General features: G+C 36.5%; 1 protein-coding gene across 10 annotated transcripts in view; it reads left to right on the top strand.

The window, feature by feature from the left end:
* CDK19 (cyclin dependent kinase 19) overlaps positions 1–17,501 on the top strand; it is a 190,539-nt gene that overhangs the window by 117,323 nt on the left and 55,715 nt on the right. For all 10 annotated transcript variants that reach the window (XM_049898882.1, XM_049898890.1, XM_049898930.1 and 7 more), the window contains 2 exons: positions 4,184–4,294; positions 8,108–8,248. In XM_049898882.1, coding sequence (XP_049754839.1) covers positions 4,184–4,294; positions 8,108–8,248 — 252 coding nt within the window. The remainder of the gene's footprint in view (positions 1–4,183; positions 4,295–8,107; positions 8,249–17,501) is intronic.

The raw sequence follows: 17,501 nt of genomic DNA, 5'->3' as shown, positions 1-17,501 counted from the left end.
CAAACCCCTTCTCTTTCTGTCTGACTTTAGTCAAGTTATGTTCTAGGGTAAAATCTTCAGAAGTTTTAGTAAAGCAAAAAGAAAACTTTCATTCGGCATATATTTGAAGAGGCAAAAGTGGGAAAACGGACAAGCATGCTGCTACAGCCATGTCTGTTCAAGTCCAAGGGAAGTTACAGAATGGTCAGTATATATTAACATTACAAATGGACAAAACCATTGAGAAAGTGTCACCTTTTCTTAGATTGACTAGAAACTGCTCATTCTGATTCTACATTTCGAATTGTCTTTCTTTCTTAATTATCCTACAGGTTTCGGTTACGAGGGTCTTCATTGGTCCAACAAATCTAGTCGCTAAATGCTAATAGGAAAAGATAAGAGTGGAGTCTTTGTGCTCTGCTTATGATTTGTTTATGAGAAAGTTTCCCTAAAAGATGTTGTCCAAGATTGTCCTAGCTATTGTCTTCATACCTCAGGGCCCAGCTGATGTGTACTTGTGAGTCCACCTCCAGGTTGGTTACATTCTTTATGCTCAACAACAGGGAATAGTGGCTCCAATATTATCTTTTAAATCAGTTATTTTATCCTGTGTCCATCATAGGGCTGTTATAAGGATTAAATGAGAAAATGTATACCTAGTCATCTTGCACATAGAAAGTATTCAGTAGAAGTTTCTTTTCTTCTGCCTTTTTGTAACATCCACACAGCCTTATATTTAAAAGGTGCTCAAAATATTTGTCAAATTAAGTATGTTTCTCTTTACCTATTAAATCTAAACCCTGGCTAAGGACAGCTGAAGGCAGGCGTACTTATAAGGCTTTCACCTTGAGCAGCTAATGTCATTGTTGCTAAATATTTTATCAAGCAACTGTCTGCTATATCCAAGTGCTGTTTTCATCTGCTGATCTGGTCTCCTCATTATCAGCGTTCAGCTTGAACATCATACTTTGTGAAGGCCTATTCCTTTTGTCTATTTCCAGAACCTCTTCGCCACACCTATTTTTGTAAGTGAGTGTGAGACTCATTCCCTTACTCTCACTATTGCCACCACCATCACCACTGCCAGTTGCCATCGAATCAGTTCTGACTCAGGGCAGTCCCATGTTGCAGAGTAGAACTTCTTCATAGGGTAGTCATAAGGTAATTTTCTTAAAACATTTCCTGAGGGTGGCTGAGGGGATTTCTGACAAGGGTTTTGTGTCAAGACCCTCCCTTAGGAACATTCTTTCCATGTCTTTAGTTTAACCCCAGGAAAAAAAGTTTCCTTGGTTATGTACGTAAGGGTTTGATGGTTGCAAGGGTTAATGCAGAAATAACAAAATGGAGTAGGACCCAAGCCTGAACCAGCCTTTTCAGACATACCAGGCACCCCAATCTCAATTTTTTTAAAAGCCCTTATATACTTCTATGATGTCCCCATGAATCTGTCAGTTTGTCTTACTGTGGTGGCTTGCATGTCGCTGTGATGTTGGAAACTATGCTACCGGTATTTCAAATACCAGCAGGGTCACCCATGATGCTAGAGGTTTCAGTGGACTTTCCAGACTAAGACTAGGAAGAAGGACTGGGTGATCTACTTCTGAAAAAACTGGCCAGCGAAAACCTTACAATAGCAGCTATTGTAAAGATGAGAAAATTGCATCTCAGGGTGGTTAAGTAACTTATCCAAGAGTAAACATCTAGGTTTAAAGAAAAAATAATTACTTTCATGAAACCTAGTGTTGTAGGGTAAAAACATCACAAAGTTTAGTAAAGCAAAAAGAAAGTTTTATTCAGCATAAATTCAAAAAGGCAAAAGTGGGAAAACAGATAAGCATGCTGCTGCAGCCATGTCTGCCCAAGACAAGGAACTATCACAAATAGATAAAAATGGGAAAACAGACAATTTGCTACTAGAGCAATGTCTGCACTAGTACAAGGAACTATTACAGAATGACCAGTACATATTAACATTACAAAATGGCCAAAACCATTGAAAGTTTCACCTTTTCACAGATTGGCTAGAAACAGTGATCCTACATTTTCAATTATCTTTCTTAACAATCAGGTTTCTATAACCACAGTCAAGACGGTCTTTATTAGTCCAATAAATTTTCTATTCACTAAATGCTAATGGAAAAGATAAGCCTGGAAAGTCTTTTATGTTCTGTTTGATTGGTTTGTTTAGGTGAAAGTTTCCCTTGAAAGGTGTTTTCCAAGATTATCCTAGCTGTTGTCTTTATACCTCAGGGATGTGTCTTTGTGAGTCCTTGTGAGCCCTTTGTGTGCCCAGCTCCAGCTGGGTCACATTCTCTATGCTCAAGGACAGAGAATAATGATTCCAATATTATTTCCTAAATCACTAGTATGAATAAAATAATTTCCCTAATGTTTGGGACCTAGATTTAAGAAGCTGCCCACAGAGGTTCCCAGCAGCAGAGAAAGAGAAGAGGAACTGTTAACTACCATTTGAAAAAATGCTTTTGATATTTATGTGGTAGATGACTAAACCCTGGTTGGTATAGTGGTTAAGTGCTATGGCTGCTAACCAAAGGTTGGCAGTTCGAATCCACCAGGCGCTCCTTGGAAACTCTATGGGACAGTTCCACTCTGTCCTGTAGGGTCGCAATGAATTGGAATTGACTTGACGGCAACTGGTTTGGTAGATGATTCAGGTAACTTTTCAGAAAAGAAGCTAAATTTTTGTTTTTGTGACTTGAAGATACTGAGTGAAAACAACTCATCCTTTCTAATCCTGCCTCAGTGTTTCTGAGTGTTTTGGGGTGATGGACTTCTGTAACCAAGGAGCACTGATTGCTCAGTGGTTAAGTGCTCGTCTGTGAACTGGAAGAAGGGTCAGCTGCTCCATGGGAGAAAGATGTGGCAGTCTGCTTCTGTAAAGATTACAGCCTCAGAAACCCCGTGGGGCAGTTCTACTCTATCCTATATAGGGTTGCTATGAGTCAGAATCAACTCAGTGGCCATGGATTGGGACTTCTGTAAGAGTCTCTTTAAATTTTGGCGGGGGCGGGGGGGTGCGGAGTTTGGATAATTTGATACTATGTTTCAAAAGTCTTAAAAATATGGGCCTTTTAACCAACTAATTCTAAGATTTTATCCTAATGGATGATGTGTATAAAGATTTAGCTATAAAAATGTTCATTGTGCTGTTGATGTTGATAATAATGGCAGTGATGTTAACTGGGTGCTTACCACTGGGCAGCCCCTGTGCAGTGGTGAGTCTTTTTTAATTCACATTTCATAAACCAGGCAACAGGCAAAGTGAGGTCAAGTGACTTAGTCAAGGTCACACAGTTAAAAAGTGTTAGGTGCAGACTTTGAATCCCAATCCAAGTCTCATTCCAGAGTTCACACTTTAAGCCATTACACTGCGTCATTGTTCATTGATGGAAAACACTGGAAATAAAATCTGTGTCTAAGTAATAGAATCCATAGGCTACTTCGTAATCCATATAATTATTAAAATCCATGTTTTAGAAATATATTTTTAATGACTTGAAAAATGTTTGAGATTTATTTAGTGGAAAAAGGATACAATGCAATATGTGCACAGAGGTTCCTAAACTTGTCTGCTCGTCAGAATCCCCCAGAGAGCTTCAAAATAATACTGATGTGTCTGTCTTACCCCACAGGTTGTGATTTAATTACTGGTTTAGGATGTGACCCGAGCTTTGGAATTTTAAAAAGATCTCTAGGTGGTTGTAATATTTGGAGTAGTTCGAGGACCTAAAGTTTAGAGTATAATCCCATTTTAAAAACGTACACATACACATAGAGAAAGAATTGGAAAAATATGCACCAAAATGTTGACAGAGTTTATCTTTTAGCGGAGCCCTGGTGGCCCAATGGTTAAGTACTTGGCTGCTAAACGGAAAGGTTGGCGAAGTTCAAACCCACTTAGCGGCCCCTCAGGAGAAAAGACTTGCCTGATCTGCTTCCACAAAGGTAACAGCCTAGAAAACCCTCTGGCACAGTTCCACCCTGCCATACAGGGTCGCTATGAATGGGAATCAACTGGACTGAATACAACATCTCTTAGAAGTGGTATTTTGGATGATTTTTTTTTTTTCCTTATCTGGATTTTCTAATTTTTTCAGAAATTTTATTTTGAAATTATAAGAAATTCGTCATCTCCTTCTCCTTGCTAACAAAACAGTGACCCCTCTCTCCCTCTTGGATTTAGCTTTTGCGAGAATTGAAGCACCCAAATGTGATCGCATTGCAGAAGGTGTTCCTTTCTCACAGTGACCGCAAGGTGTGGCTGCTGTTTGATTACGCAGAGCACGATTTATGGGTAAGTTCAAATCACTGTATTTTAGCATTATTTTGTGTAGGTATGGAGACATACATGTATGAGATGCATATTGCTGATTCACAGAAAGAAAAGCTTTCTCTGTTGAGAATAAATGCGTAAATGAATATAAATGTTTTCTAAAAATTTGAGCAAGAAACATTAACATCTTATTTTACTGAGAATACAGTACGATGAAACCTGTGAGAGCCGGAACTTGACTGGGCTGGGTTGTTTTTTTCAGCCTTGAAAATTTTCCACCTTTGACAGGGTGCATTCTTACGACTTTTCTATTGCATTCTATTAGTGGAAAATGAGTTTTCCTTCTCTGACCAGTTTCTACCTTACACAGGGTTCGGGTTTCATAGGTTTTACTGTATTTGTAATATTCAGAAATTTCCCTTTAGAAAATTTTAATAGGAGTAGCAGATTGTAATTTTATGTGGGTAATTAATGACAGTTTACTAATATGTGTAGTGAAAATTACTTTCTTTTGTGGTACATACAGTAGTTCAAATTTAACCAGTTATGTATTTGTGAATGGAAACCCTGGTGGCGTCGTGGTTAAGTGTTATGGCTGCTAACCAAAGGGTGGGCAGTTTGACTCCACCAGGCACTCCTTGGAAACTCTATGGGGCAGTTCTACTCTGTCCTATAGGGTCGCTATAAGTCGGAATCGACCCGATGGCACTGGGTTTGGTTTTGGTTTGGTATTTGTGAAGAGTTTCTAAGTTAAGATCAACCTATTGCAGCATTTTGCTTTTTAAAACTGGTTCCACAAAACACCGGTGTATATATATGTGTGCGTGTGTGTATATGTAAATAATATGTATATTATCTATATAAGTATATTATGTATTGTGTTGCAGATTTTAAGGATATTTTATCAATATATGAAAGAAGCCAAAAATTCTGACTCCTGACTTTTTAAGTTGGTAATCAGGACATTTAAATATTTTGCCAGAGGAATTAGTAAAATTAAAAAAATAAAATCATACTTGGCAGTATGTTCAAATTATGGGTAACTAAATTTTGATTCAGTTTTGTATGGTTTGTCATCTGTGTTAATTACAAATCTGTTTAGGACTTACTTTAACAAACTCATAGGTCTGAAAGGAACTTTCAGAGTTTATACTATTACTGCAGATATTGGTAAGAACCTCTAGTATGATTTTCCTCATTTCTTTGATAACCATGAATTAATGCATTACCCCCATTTTTCTTGGTCTGTAATGTAGTTCTATCAAGGTTTACTTGATAATGTGTGTACTTCACTTTGAACATCAGTGATGTAATGAATTGCCCCCAAAAAGATGTAGCACATTGGACTAGCAGATCTTGTAGAACCATGCTGTCCAATTTGGTGGCCACTAGCCACATGGTGAGGAGGGCCCTGTGGTGCAACAGTTAAACACTGGACTCCTAACCAAGAAGTTGGCAGTTCAGACCCACCCAGCGGCTCCACAGGAGAAAGACCCGATAACCATTGCTGTCGAGTTGATTCCGACTCATAAGGAGACCCTACAGAACTGACTCATAGGATTTCCAAAACTGTAGTCTTTATGGGAGCAGACTGCTGCATCTTTCTCCTGCGGAGTGGCTGGGTGAGTTTGAACTGTCAGCCTTTAGGTTAGCAGTTGAGTGCTCAACTACTGTGCCACGAGGGCTCCCTATGAGTCAGTTCTACTCTGTCATGTGGGGTCGCTATGAGTCGAAAATCAACTTGAAGGCACTTAACAGCAATAGCCACATGTGGCTGATGAGCACATGAAATGTGATTGGTCCAAACTGAGATACGCTGTAGGTGTAAAGTACACACTATTGATTACATGTTGAAATGATAATGTTTTAAATATATTGGGTTAATTAAAATATTGAAATTAATTTTAAATGTTTATTTTTCTTCTTTTTTAATGTGCCTCTTAAAAAAATCACAGTTACATATGTGGCTCCCAAATATTTCTGTTAGATATTACTACTATAGTATAAACCCAACTTTCCTATTATTTCTTAAATTCAAGTCAATGTTGTCGGGCAATTTATAAAAATTCAAGATGTATAAATAGCTCAATAATTTTCCAGTACCATTTGGCCATTTTAAGGCTAGTGGAGCACTGTTGAAGGATCCCTGGTGGTGCAGTGGTTTACAGTGCTCAGCTGCTAACCAAAAGGTTGGTGGTTGGCAACCACCAGCCGCTCTATGGAAAAAAGACATGACAGTCTGCTTCTGTAAAGATCTACAGCCTTGGAAACCCTGTAGGGTGGTTCTACTCTGTCCTGTAGGGTCACTATGAGTCAGAATCTACTCAGCTGCAGCGAGTTTGGGTTTTTGGTTCAGTGCACTGTTGACAACTTCGCCAGTGTTGCTTGAATATGGCTTGAAATGGCCCTTAGTACTCAGTTTGGCATAGTTTGAAATGGGAGTTGGGGGTGGGATATGGAGGAAAGACAGGTAGCATTTCTTCTGTTTCATTACAGTGTTTTTATAATCCACAGTATAATATGCAAACATAAATATTTGAGTATGGTGACCCAGTTTTCAGTTGTATTTATCTCAATGGCATTACACTTCCTCTTCTAGTGATTTTCCATTTAATATCAAACATTAGGAATATATCCTAATTCATTCTGTGCCAAAACAAGGTAGAGCTTTCCCAATAATTCTAATATACACATAGTTGGTGATGTTACTCGAATTAAGCTCTCTCTAACTTTTTATAGAATAGTAAAGATTTACAGTTGTTTTTTTGTTTTTTCTCCTCTTTTCATTCTGTCAGTATAAAGTGCTACTAGTTCTTTTGACCAAGTTAGATACTTGATGATTTGTGCCTAAAGAGATTACTGGAAAGTTCAACACTATCTGAGCAGGGAGAGGTACTACTACTAATTTTGAATATGTATTGAAACTATAAAAGTGTGATTCAATTACAAAGTTATTACAGGGGACTCTTGAATCTATTGCCTGGAGATAATGTTTGGGCCTTGACCAAAACTGTCCCATGAAGTCATCATTGAAGTAAACAGCAGTTTGGCTTGATTGGTGAAGAATGTTTGACTTAAGTGTTATGTTCTTATAAAGAATTATCATACAAGTTCAAACTGACAGCAGTTAATGTAAAGCACAAATGAGAGCTTTAGGGGGCAGAAAGTCTGAATTAATGGTGATGTAACAATGAGTAGAGATAGTGAGAATTGTAATACATTGTGAAGTATGTAGCCAGTGTCATTGAACTGCACATGTAGAAATTGTGAGTGGATTTGTTTGGTTGTGTATATTACCAACAAAAATAAAACTTAAAAAAGGAAGATATAGAAATCAACCCCCTCCCCCCCCAAAAAAGGTTATTACAAATAGCAGGAGGCAAATATTTATTTGTGAAGTATATTCTTGCCTTAAACTCTCGCACCTGAACATGTTTCTTTGAACTGGATATTTGCTTATGAAAGAACAATTCATAGAATCATAAAACTAGACAAAACCTGAGCAGATAGTCTAATCTCTATTTTTAGGCAGGTTTTTAATATAAACACTTTTACTTTTTGTTTCTGTTTGAGAGAAAAATCTTAAGTAAATCCAGCCGAATACCACACACATTAACATAGCCACATTCACCCCCCAAAATACAGTTTTGGTTGACCTTATTCACCCCAAAAATACAGTTTTGGTTGACCTTACAATTTTTCTTTTTCTCATCATCGGCCTTTAGAAGTAATTTTAAAAAATACAGAGAATTTATTGTGATGTGTTTTTTAACAGGTATTTAACAATCACAAAATATAAATTATTATAGTATGTTTTATTTTTTTAATTTCTAGCATATAATTAAGTTTCACCGTGCATCAAAAGCAAATAAAAAGCCCATGCAGTTGCCAAGATCCATGGTTAAATCATTGCTTTACCAGATTCTTGATGGTATCCATTACCTCCATGCAAATTGGGTGCTTCACAGAGACTTGGTAAGTAAGGTTTTTTTGAATTGATCAATATTTTTTTTCCTGAAAAAAAATTTTTTTTCTTGGTACAAGTATAATGAAACATTAATTATAGAAAATTTTGAAATTACACATAAGCAAAAAAGAAGGAAATAGATATCACCCATAAATCTACAATCCATGAATAGATATTATTACTGTTTGGTCTGTATTCTTTCGTTATACTTATGCATATGTATAAAATGTCAGTGTAGTTTTTAAACAAATGATTAGTATTATTTTAATGGGGCAGTTATATGTAAAATAAGTGCCTGTTTTTGTTTTTTTGTTCTTCTCGTTGCTCATTATTAGTAAAAACATTAATAATTAAAGACTGAATTCTCATCGTTTTTATCATCAAGATCTAAACTGAAATAATGACATTGCATTGGGTTAAAAGAATGTTGTTATCAGTATTAACAATAAATGAATAAATAAATCTAGTAGGTGGAATGTACTTGTTAGGCAAAGTACCCGCAATTCAAATGTTTGATTTTAGTTTTTAAATAAAATATACATATAACAAACATTCGTTAATATCAAATTATATGCTAGACATTCATCTTCACATTGTTGTCATTTTAGTTTATGTTGATCAGATTTTTATTTGTTTTTAAGGAGACAATGGGTATTGAATAGCTGTAATCCCCATGAGTTACAATTGGAAGTTTTATTTTGCCTCTCAAAAGTGGTTTCGTGATCACTTATTTCTTAATTATAGGGATATGGTAGAAATATGTCTAGGTTGATTCCAGTTTTATTAACTGGGGAAAAGTATTCATTATAGAAAAGAATGAATGCTTAAAGAGAACTAGTTAATACCCACTGGTACATTGTCAGTCAGGCCTAATTATCTGGCTTGAGCACCTCTTGCTATGACAATGAAGTTAAATTGGGCCAAAAGGACAGTGAGCACTACCCATTTCAACAAAAAACAGTGAGCATTTATCATTTTAACAAAAACATTTCATCTTATAATTTTCAACTGTAAGGTTCTCAAAGACTTCCAAGTACTATTTAGCATGTATCAGCACTTCTAAAATAACTCTTGGATACATGAGGTTATTCTAGTTCAAGAGAAGATATTCTTCATAAATAGGCTTTCAGAGTTTCATCTGTTGTACACTTAATGTAACTTATGAGACTTACATTACATTTTTGAAATCACGATCATGCTTGAATCATTGATCAAAATCTCTTATTGAGGATTAACTAATCTGAGCTCTTCTCTTTTCACAAAATTGTATGTTTTAATACATTTTAGTCAAGATATTGTCACCTGAATGTCCAATGGTACTAAAGCTCATTATGACAAGGTCTCATTTTTCTCCCATCCAAACTTCTTACTGCTTTATTGTCCACTATTTAGTGATGGTACAACCCTTCTCTCACCTGGAAACATATTTTACCCCTGCAGACCTTTCTTTGCTCTCCACATCCAGAATTTGCCAAGTCTTGTCAATTTCACATCTAAAATATCTCTTCGGTTCATCTATTTCCACCCCAAGGACCTCCTTCCTAGTTCAGACCTTTATTACCTCTTTCTTGGATTATGGTACTAGCCTCTAGCCTCTTAACTTGTCTCCTTGTCAGCAGTCTCTTTCCCCTCCAGTCCCATTTTTGACCTTCTTCCGACTAATTTACTCAGCTCCTGCTCAAGAACTTGAAATAGGTCCTCATTGCTTACAGGTTATAACTCTAGTTCCTTGTTTGGCTTTCAGAGTTTTACCAGATATAGCATCAACTGCCTTTTCTAATTTTCTTTATCTCCAATAGATCCTCTCTCTCTCTTCTTTACTCCTTGACAGCTGTATTGAGATATAATTCACATACCATACAATTCACTCATTTAAAGCGTACAATTCAGTGGCTTTTAGTATATTCACAAATGTGTGCAACCATTACGACAGTCAGTTTGAGAACATTTTCATCTCCTCAAAAAGAAACCCCCTCCTCTTTAGTTATCACCCCCTCTCTAGCCCCTAGCCCTAAGCAACCACTCACTGTCTCTATAGGTTTCCCTATATGAATGGAATTATGTATGTGCCCTTTTGTTATTGGCTTCTTTCCCTTAGGTAACATTTTTAAGGTTCATCCATGTTGTAATATGTATCAGTACTTTATTCTTTTTATGGCTGAATAGTATTTCACTGTATGAATTGTATGCATAAAACACATTTTGTTTATCCATTTATCCATTGATAGACATTTGGTTTGTTTCTACCTTTTGGCTACAATGAATACACGTTTTTGTGTGGACATGTGTTTTCATTTCTTTTGGGTATATACCTTGGAGAGAAATTGCTAGGTCATATGGTAACCCTGTTTAACCTTTTGTGGAACGGTCAGACTTTCCAAAGCATATGCACAATTTACATTCCCACCAACAGTGCATGAGAGTTCCAATTTCTCTACAACCTCTTCGTCAACACTTACTCTCTGACTTCTTTATTTTAGCCATCCTGTTGGGTAGTGGGTATTTAATTTGCATTTGTGGTTTTAATTTGCATTTCTCCGATAACTAATGATGTTGAGCATCTTTTCATTTTATTGGCCATTTGCATACCTTTTTTGGAGAAATGTCTATTCAAAATCTTTGCCCCTTTTTTAATTGGGTTATTTATTTTCTGATTGTTGAGTAATGAGTCCTATATATATTTTAGATACAAGTCCCTTATCAGATATATGATTTGCAAATATTTGTCACATTCTGTGGGTTGTCTTTTCACTTTCTTGATGGTGTCTTTTGAAGCAAACGTTTTTAATTTTGATAAAATTCATTTATTTTTTCTTCTGTTTCTTGTGCTTTTGGTGTTATATCTAAGAATCTTTTGCCAAATCCTAGGTCAGAAAGATTTACCCCTATGTTTTCTTGTAAGAGTTTTATAGTTTTAGGTCTTACATTTAGGTTTTTGATTCATAGAGTGACTTTTTGTATGTAATGTGAGCTAAGTGTCTGACGTCATTTTTTGCATGTGGCTATTCAGTTGTCTCAGCACCATTTGCTGAAAAGACTTTTCTTTCCCCCATTGCATGGACTTGGCACCCTTGTTGAAAATCAGTTGACAATAAAAGTTTTTTTTTTTTTTCTTCTGGAATTTCAATTGTATTCCAGTGTCTGTTGTTATGGTGGTACCACACCATCTTGATTACCATTGTTTTGAAAGTGGGAAGTGTGAGTCCTACTTTGCTCTTCTTTTCCAGTATTGTTTTTGTTATTCTGTGTCCTTTGCAATTCCATATAAATTTCAGAATTAGCTTGCCATCTTGTAAAAAGAAGTCAATCGGAATTCTGATAGAGATCACATTGAATCTGTGGGTTAGTTTGGAGAATATTGCCATCTTAACAATGTTAAGTCTTCCGATTCATGAACATGGAATGTAGTTCTACTTATTTAGATTTTCTTTAATTTTTTTCAACAGCGTTTTGGAGTTTTCAGAATTTAAACTTTGCTATCCTCATCATCTTTCAAATATGTTATACTCAAGGCTTATTGAACTATTGATTGTTCCCTGTATTCTCTTGAGATTTCCTGTCTTCTTAGCCTTTAATTCCCGCCTTAAAACCCTTTACCCTTGTCTCTATAGGAACCAGCACAAACATTAAAACTTACCCCAATAACCATCCCTATTTGAAGATAATCTCTCCTTCTTATTCATTCTCGTTACACTTCATCTTAACTTCTCTTATGGTATTTATCTCTTAGAATGACCATAATTTATATAGGTGCTTTAAATCCTCTTCCAGATCATAAACTTCTTGAGAGAATAGGGTCTATGTTTGATTCATTTTTGTAAACCATTACTCCTGTACACAAAAGGTGCTGAGTAAATGTTTTCTCAGTTGATATCAATAAATTGAATATTATGGTTTCTTTTTCTTTGGATCAGGTAATTTGAATTTGAACACACTGTCCCCAGTAAACATTTATGATTTCCTTGTATGTGCAAAGCATGAAGAGATGGGGATAATACAAATAGGGCTGCATCAGAACCTTCTCCTCAAGGAGCTTATAGTCTGAGAGAAGAATATTGATGTGTACACAAACAATTATACTTGTATATATATAAATAAACATATACACAAGAGAATGTGATCATGGCTATGTGAGAGATACAGACTAAATGCTACTCAGGAACAGAAGAGGTTCTGAGTAGGAGAATAGGAAAAGGATTGGAGAGCAGGTAGCATTTGAGCCAGACTTTGAAGGATGACTAGAATTTAAATAAAGGTTCAGGGAATGAGGGTAACCTGAAGGAGTGTTGGATGTAAAATTTTTGAGGTGAGAAAGCACATGGATAATTCCAGAAAAGGTGTGTAGTTCTGTCTAGCTTAAATATGGATAAGTTGAATTAAAGTAGTGTGAGGTAGAACTGGAAAGATATGGGTTAGAGCCCAGTTGAGGAAGGCCCTAAATAATCAGGCTAAGAAATTTTTTGTTTGTTTGGTTTTGTACTGGAAGGTTTTGAGCAACAGAATGCATTTTTCCCCCCACTAAAGAAGTCACTACTGATTGTTATTGCTTTACACAAAGCGTGAACATAATGTTGAAAATGTACTCTGATTGTGGTTCCGACCTGGTTTTGCACTTGTTTATATTTCACATACACCTTCACCAAATGGCTTCACTCCTCAAGTAAGTAACTCCCAATAAAATTTGAAACTTTGGACAAACAAGAATCTTGTCCTTAACAGCCTGCTTAATTCTTTTCACTGATCATGAGACCTGATATCCAGACCATATTGTCATGGTTTTGCCAAAATAATTTTCAGAGTAAAGATTTATGTTGTGTGTTTACTTTGTAAGATATATTCTGTAGTAGATATAGAAATGTAAAGTCTATGAAATATGAGTGTGGTGTTAAAAGGAAGATGATACAGGTGTTTGAAAAATTATCTTTTGTGAATTTAAGATTAGAGTGCCATTCTAGTCAATGAGTAGTGAGTAGTTTTTTTTTTTAAGCTTCATTTTCTCTTGCTGTAAGAAATCTGGTTTTATACTATTTGTTAGTCACAGTTATTTCAGAGTACTCATCATTTCTAAATCCATATAATTAAAGGTGTTAGAGTAAATATAGATTTGTAGTGTGATAGTATAACCAAAAAAATTTTTTTCTTTAATAACAGCCATTGTTTTGAACTTTACACAGCAAACATCACATCATCAAAGAGACTGGTGTTTTTTTTTTAATGTTTGCTATTATATATTATATCTGGAATCATGTTTTAATTATGTCTTTTAGATCCTAGAATTTAATAGAGATAGAGAATTTAAATAAAGTCACAAAAAAAAAGATTACCTATACTAAGGAATTGCTTTAAAAGGAAAGGAGAAAAGGAACTAAATGTATTTATCTTGGCTGAGAGACAGTGAAATAGAGACCTAAACCTATAAATATTTGGAACTTGTAAATACCAAGGGAGAAAAGATGTATTTTAATTTTACAGCAGGATGTAGCTAAGAGTGAGAAGATGAGATATAGGATGACTCACTTTTATGGGATTACTATTCTGGTCGATTGGAGGAATGCCAAGATATATAGTTTATCTCTTTTTCTAAATTATGAGTTTCTTGAGAGCAGGGATCATACCACACTAATTTTTGTATCCCTAGAGCTGGCATATTGTTTGTGCTCATAAGTTACTAGAACTGAATTTCAGCAAAGCATCTAGCAACTTCACATTATTCTTTAGCAAGGATGGAGAGATATTGGGTAAATGATAGTATTGTTAAGTGGATTTATGGCTGTGTAGTTACAGAATATTGCTCCTGGATCAGTGGCATAAACTAAACGATAAGTTAGGCTATCTTCTTTTCACTCTCGTATCCCAGTAAGTGACATGTGCAAGGTTTTTACTGGATGAAAGATTTGAATGAATGATCCAAGGCTCTGACCCTAGCTCTGTCTTTTAAAAAATATTTTTAGAGGTCCCATCTCAAATCTCTAACTTGAGTTTCGAATAATAATTATTTTTCACAGTAATTGTGGGTGAATTTGCAGTCTTTCGAAGTCTGTAGGCACAAATGGTAAAATAGCTATATGGCCTGCAAAGGTAGCATATGGAAATTTTGTGAGGTCCTGTTCAGGGAGAAAATAATTTTGTACTCAGTAACATTTTGGGTTTGTTATTAATTAACATCCACTAAACATTTTGGGGCCCTGGTTTTTTTTTTTTTTTTTTTTTGGTGGCACAGAGGTTAAGAGCTCAGCTACTAACCAAAAGGTCTGCAATTCAAATCCATCTGCTGCTCCTTGGAAACCTTATGGGGCAGTTCTACTCTGTCCTATAGGGTTGCTATGAGTCAGAATCGACTCGATGGCAATGAGTTTGGTTTTTTTGGTAAACATTTTAGGATTATCAAAAAGTCAGTTCTATCACAGACCCACAGACTTATTCTATTAAAGGTTTACTAGACTAACAATAATAATAAAAAAGCTTCTCTATACTTCGAGTCAGAAATGGTTTCAGTTGATTTTGAAAAACAATGCAATAGATACAGTTGAGGAGAGAACTTTATAACTCTGGATACTTTATCATACTAACTGACAGAGAACTATGTAGTTTTGGTTTGTTCATTCTTTTTTCTTCCTTCTGACACCTCCTTACACAGGTTTTTCAACAGCATCGTAGATTGTTTATTATATGTTGGTTATGTATATTTTGAAGCTGTATTAGTTAACTATTGCTGTGTAACAAATTGCCCCAAAACTTGTGGCTTAAAACAGCATCATTTATCATCTCTGTTACTGTGGGTCGGGAATTGGCTTATCTGGGTCCTCTGTTTCAGGGTCTCTTAAAAGGCTGCAGTTATCTCAAGGCTGGACTGGGAAGAGTCCACCTCCTCGCTCACTTTTGTGGTTGTTGGCAGGATTCACTGCCTCATGAGCTGATGGGTGGAGGCCTTCCTTCTTTGCCACATGATCCTCTCCATAGAGCATCTCACAGCATGGCAGTTTGCTTCACGAAAGTGCAAGTAAGAGGGCAAGAGAGAGTGAGAGAGAGACTTAGCAAGACGAGAGTCAGAATCTTTTGTAACCTAATCATGGAAGTTTGCTGTATTCTTTTCATTAGAAACAAGTCACTACGTGCAGCCCACACTCAAGGGGAGTGGTTTACACAAAGGCGTGTATACTGGGCAGTGGGGATCTTTGGAAAGCATATCTGAAGGTGCCTACCACAGAGTCTAAGACTTTTAAATGATATTTGGATCCTATTATTATCCTTTTTACTTAGTAGAAATACACTAAAGAAAATTTAAGCAATCTCTTTCCATATAAAATTTTTTTTTATTTATTGTGCTTTCGATGAAGGTTTACAGAACAAACTAGATTCTCACTAAACAGTTAGTACACATATTGTTCTATGATGTTGGTTAACAACCCCATGACATGTCAGTACTCTCCCTTCTTGACCTTGGGTTCCCTGTTACCAACTTTCCTGTCCCCTCCTGCCTTCTAGTCCTTGCCCCTGGGCTAGTGTGCCTGTTTAGCCTTGTTTTATTTTATCGGCCTGTCTAATCTTTGTCTGAAGGGTGAACCTCAGGGATGACTTCAGTACTGACTTAAAACAGTGTCTGGGGACCGTACTCTCAGGGTATCTTCAGTCTCTGTCAGGCCAGTAAGTCTGGTCTTTTTTTGTGAGTTAGAATCTTGCTCTACATTTTTCTCCAGCTCTGTCTGGGACCCTCTATTGTGATCCGTTAGAGCAGTCAGTGGTGGTAGCCGGGCACCATCTAGTTGTTCTGGACTCAGTCTGGTGGAGGCCATGGTAGATGTGGTCCACTTGTCCTTTGGACTAATCTTTCTCTTGTATCTTTAGTTTTCTTCATTCTCCCTTGGTCCTGCAGGGATGAGACCAGTGGAGTATCTTAGATGGCCGCTTACAGGCTTTTAAGAACCCACACTCTACTCACCAAAGCAGAATGTAGAACATTTTCTTTAAAAACTATGTTATGCCATTTGAACCAGATGTTCCCCAAGACCATGATCCCTATAGCCCTCAGCCCAGCAATTCAGACCCTCAGGGAGTTTAAACGTGTCTATGGAGCTTCCATGACCTTGCCCTGGACAAATTGTGCCGGCTTCCGCAGTATTGTGTACTCTTACCCTTCACCAAAGTTACTACTTATCTGTTGCCGATTTAGTGTTTTTCCACCCCCACCCCTCCCCTCCCTTGTAACCATCAAAAATTGTTTCTTCCTGTGTGTAAACCTTTTCATGAGTTTTTACAGTAATGGTCTCATACAATATTTGTCCTTTTGTGGTTGACTTATTTCACTCAGCATAATGCCCTCCATATTCATCCATGTTATGAGATGCTTTGCAGATTCATCATTGTTCTTTATTGTTGTGTAATACTCCATTGTTTGTGTGTTGCTATTGTGAACAGTGCTGCGGTGAACATGGGTATGCATGTGTCTATTCGTGTGACAACTCTTATTTCTCTAGGATATATTCCTAGGAGTGGGATTGCTAGATTATGTGGTATTTCTATTTCTAGCTTTCTGAGGAAGCGCCATATTGTTTTCTAAAATGGTTTTATCATTTTGCATTCCCACCAGCAGTAGGTAAGAATTCTGATCTCCCCATAGCCTCTCCAACATTTGTTATTTCCTGTTTTTTTGATTCCTGCCAGAAATGGGGGGTGGAGGGGGGTGGGGCGAAGGGTAGGATGGGCAGGGGTGGGGAGGGGAGTGAGATAGTATCTCATTGTGGTTTTAATATGCATTTCTGTAATGGCTAGTGATTGCAGAGTATTTTCTCACATGTCTTTTGGCCCCCTGAATGTCTTCTTTGGTGAATTGTCTATTTCCTTTGCCCATTTTTTAAATTGAATTATTTGTCTTTTTGTTGTAGAGATGTTGGATTTTCTTGTTGTTTTTCGAGATTAGATCTTTGACTGATGTGTAATAGCCAAATATTTTTTCCCAGTCTGTATGTTTTCTTTTTATTTTTTTGGTGAAGTCTTTTGATGAGCGTGAGTGTTTAATTTTCAGAATATCCCAGGTATCTAGCTTATCTTCTGAAGTCACATATAATTTTTTCCATGCATAAAAGTCACATGGGTGCTGAAGGTTTGGGGGTAGTTCTGGTCATAGATTGCTAAAAAAAAGTTATAACGTACAAATTTTCCCTTACTTTTAAGAAACATTCTTCAATGATGTATTTCCGAATTCAGTATGTATTCTTTAATGTTCTCCTCCACTCCAGTCCCTACTATTGAACCACAGGTTTA

This window comes from Elephas maximus, chromosome 1 (assembly GCF_024166365.1).
Source record: "Elephas maximus indicus isolate mEleMax1 chromosome 1, mEleMax1 primary haplotype, whole genome shotgun sequence".
NCBI lineage: Eukaryota > Metazoa > Chordata > Mammalia > Proboscidea > Elephantidae > Elephas > Elephas maximus.
Note: the sequence above shows the minus strand (reverse complement) of the source record. Positions and strands in the feature narration are given on the sequence as shown.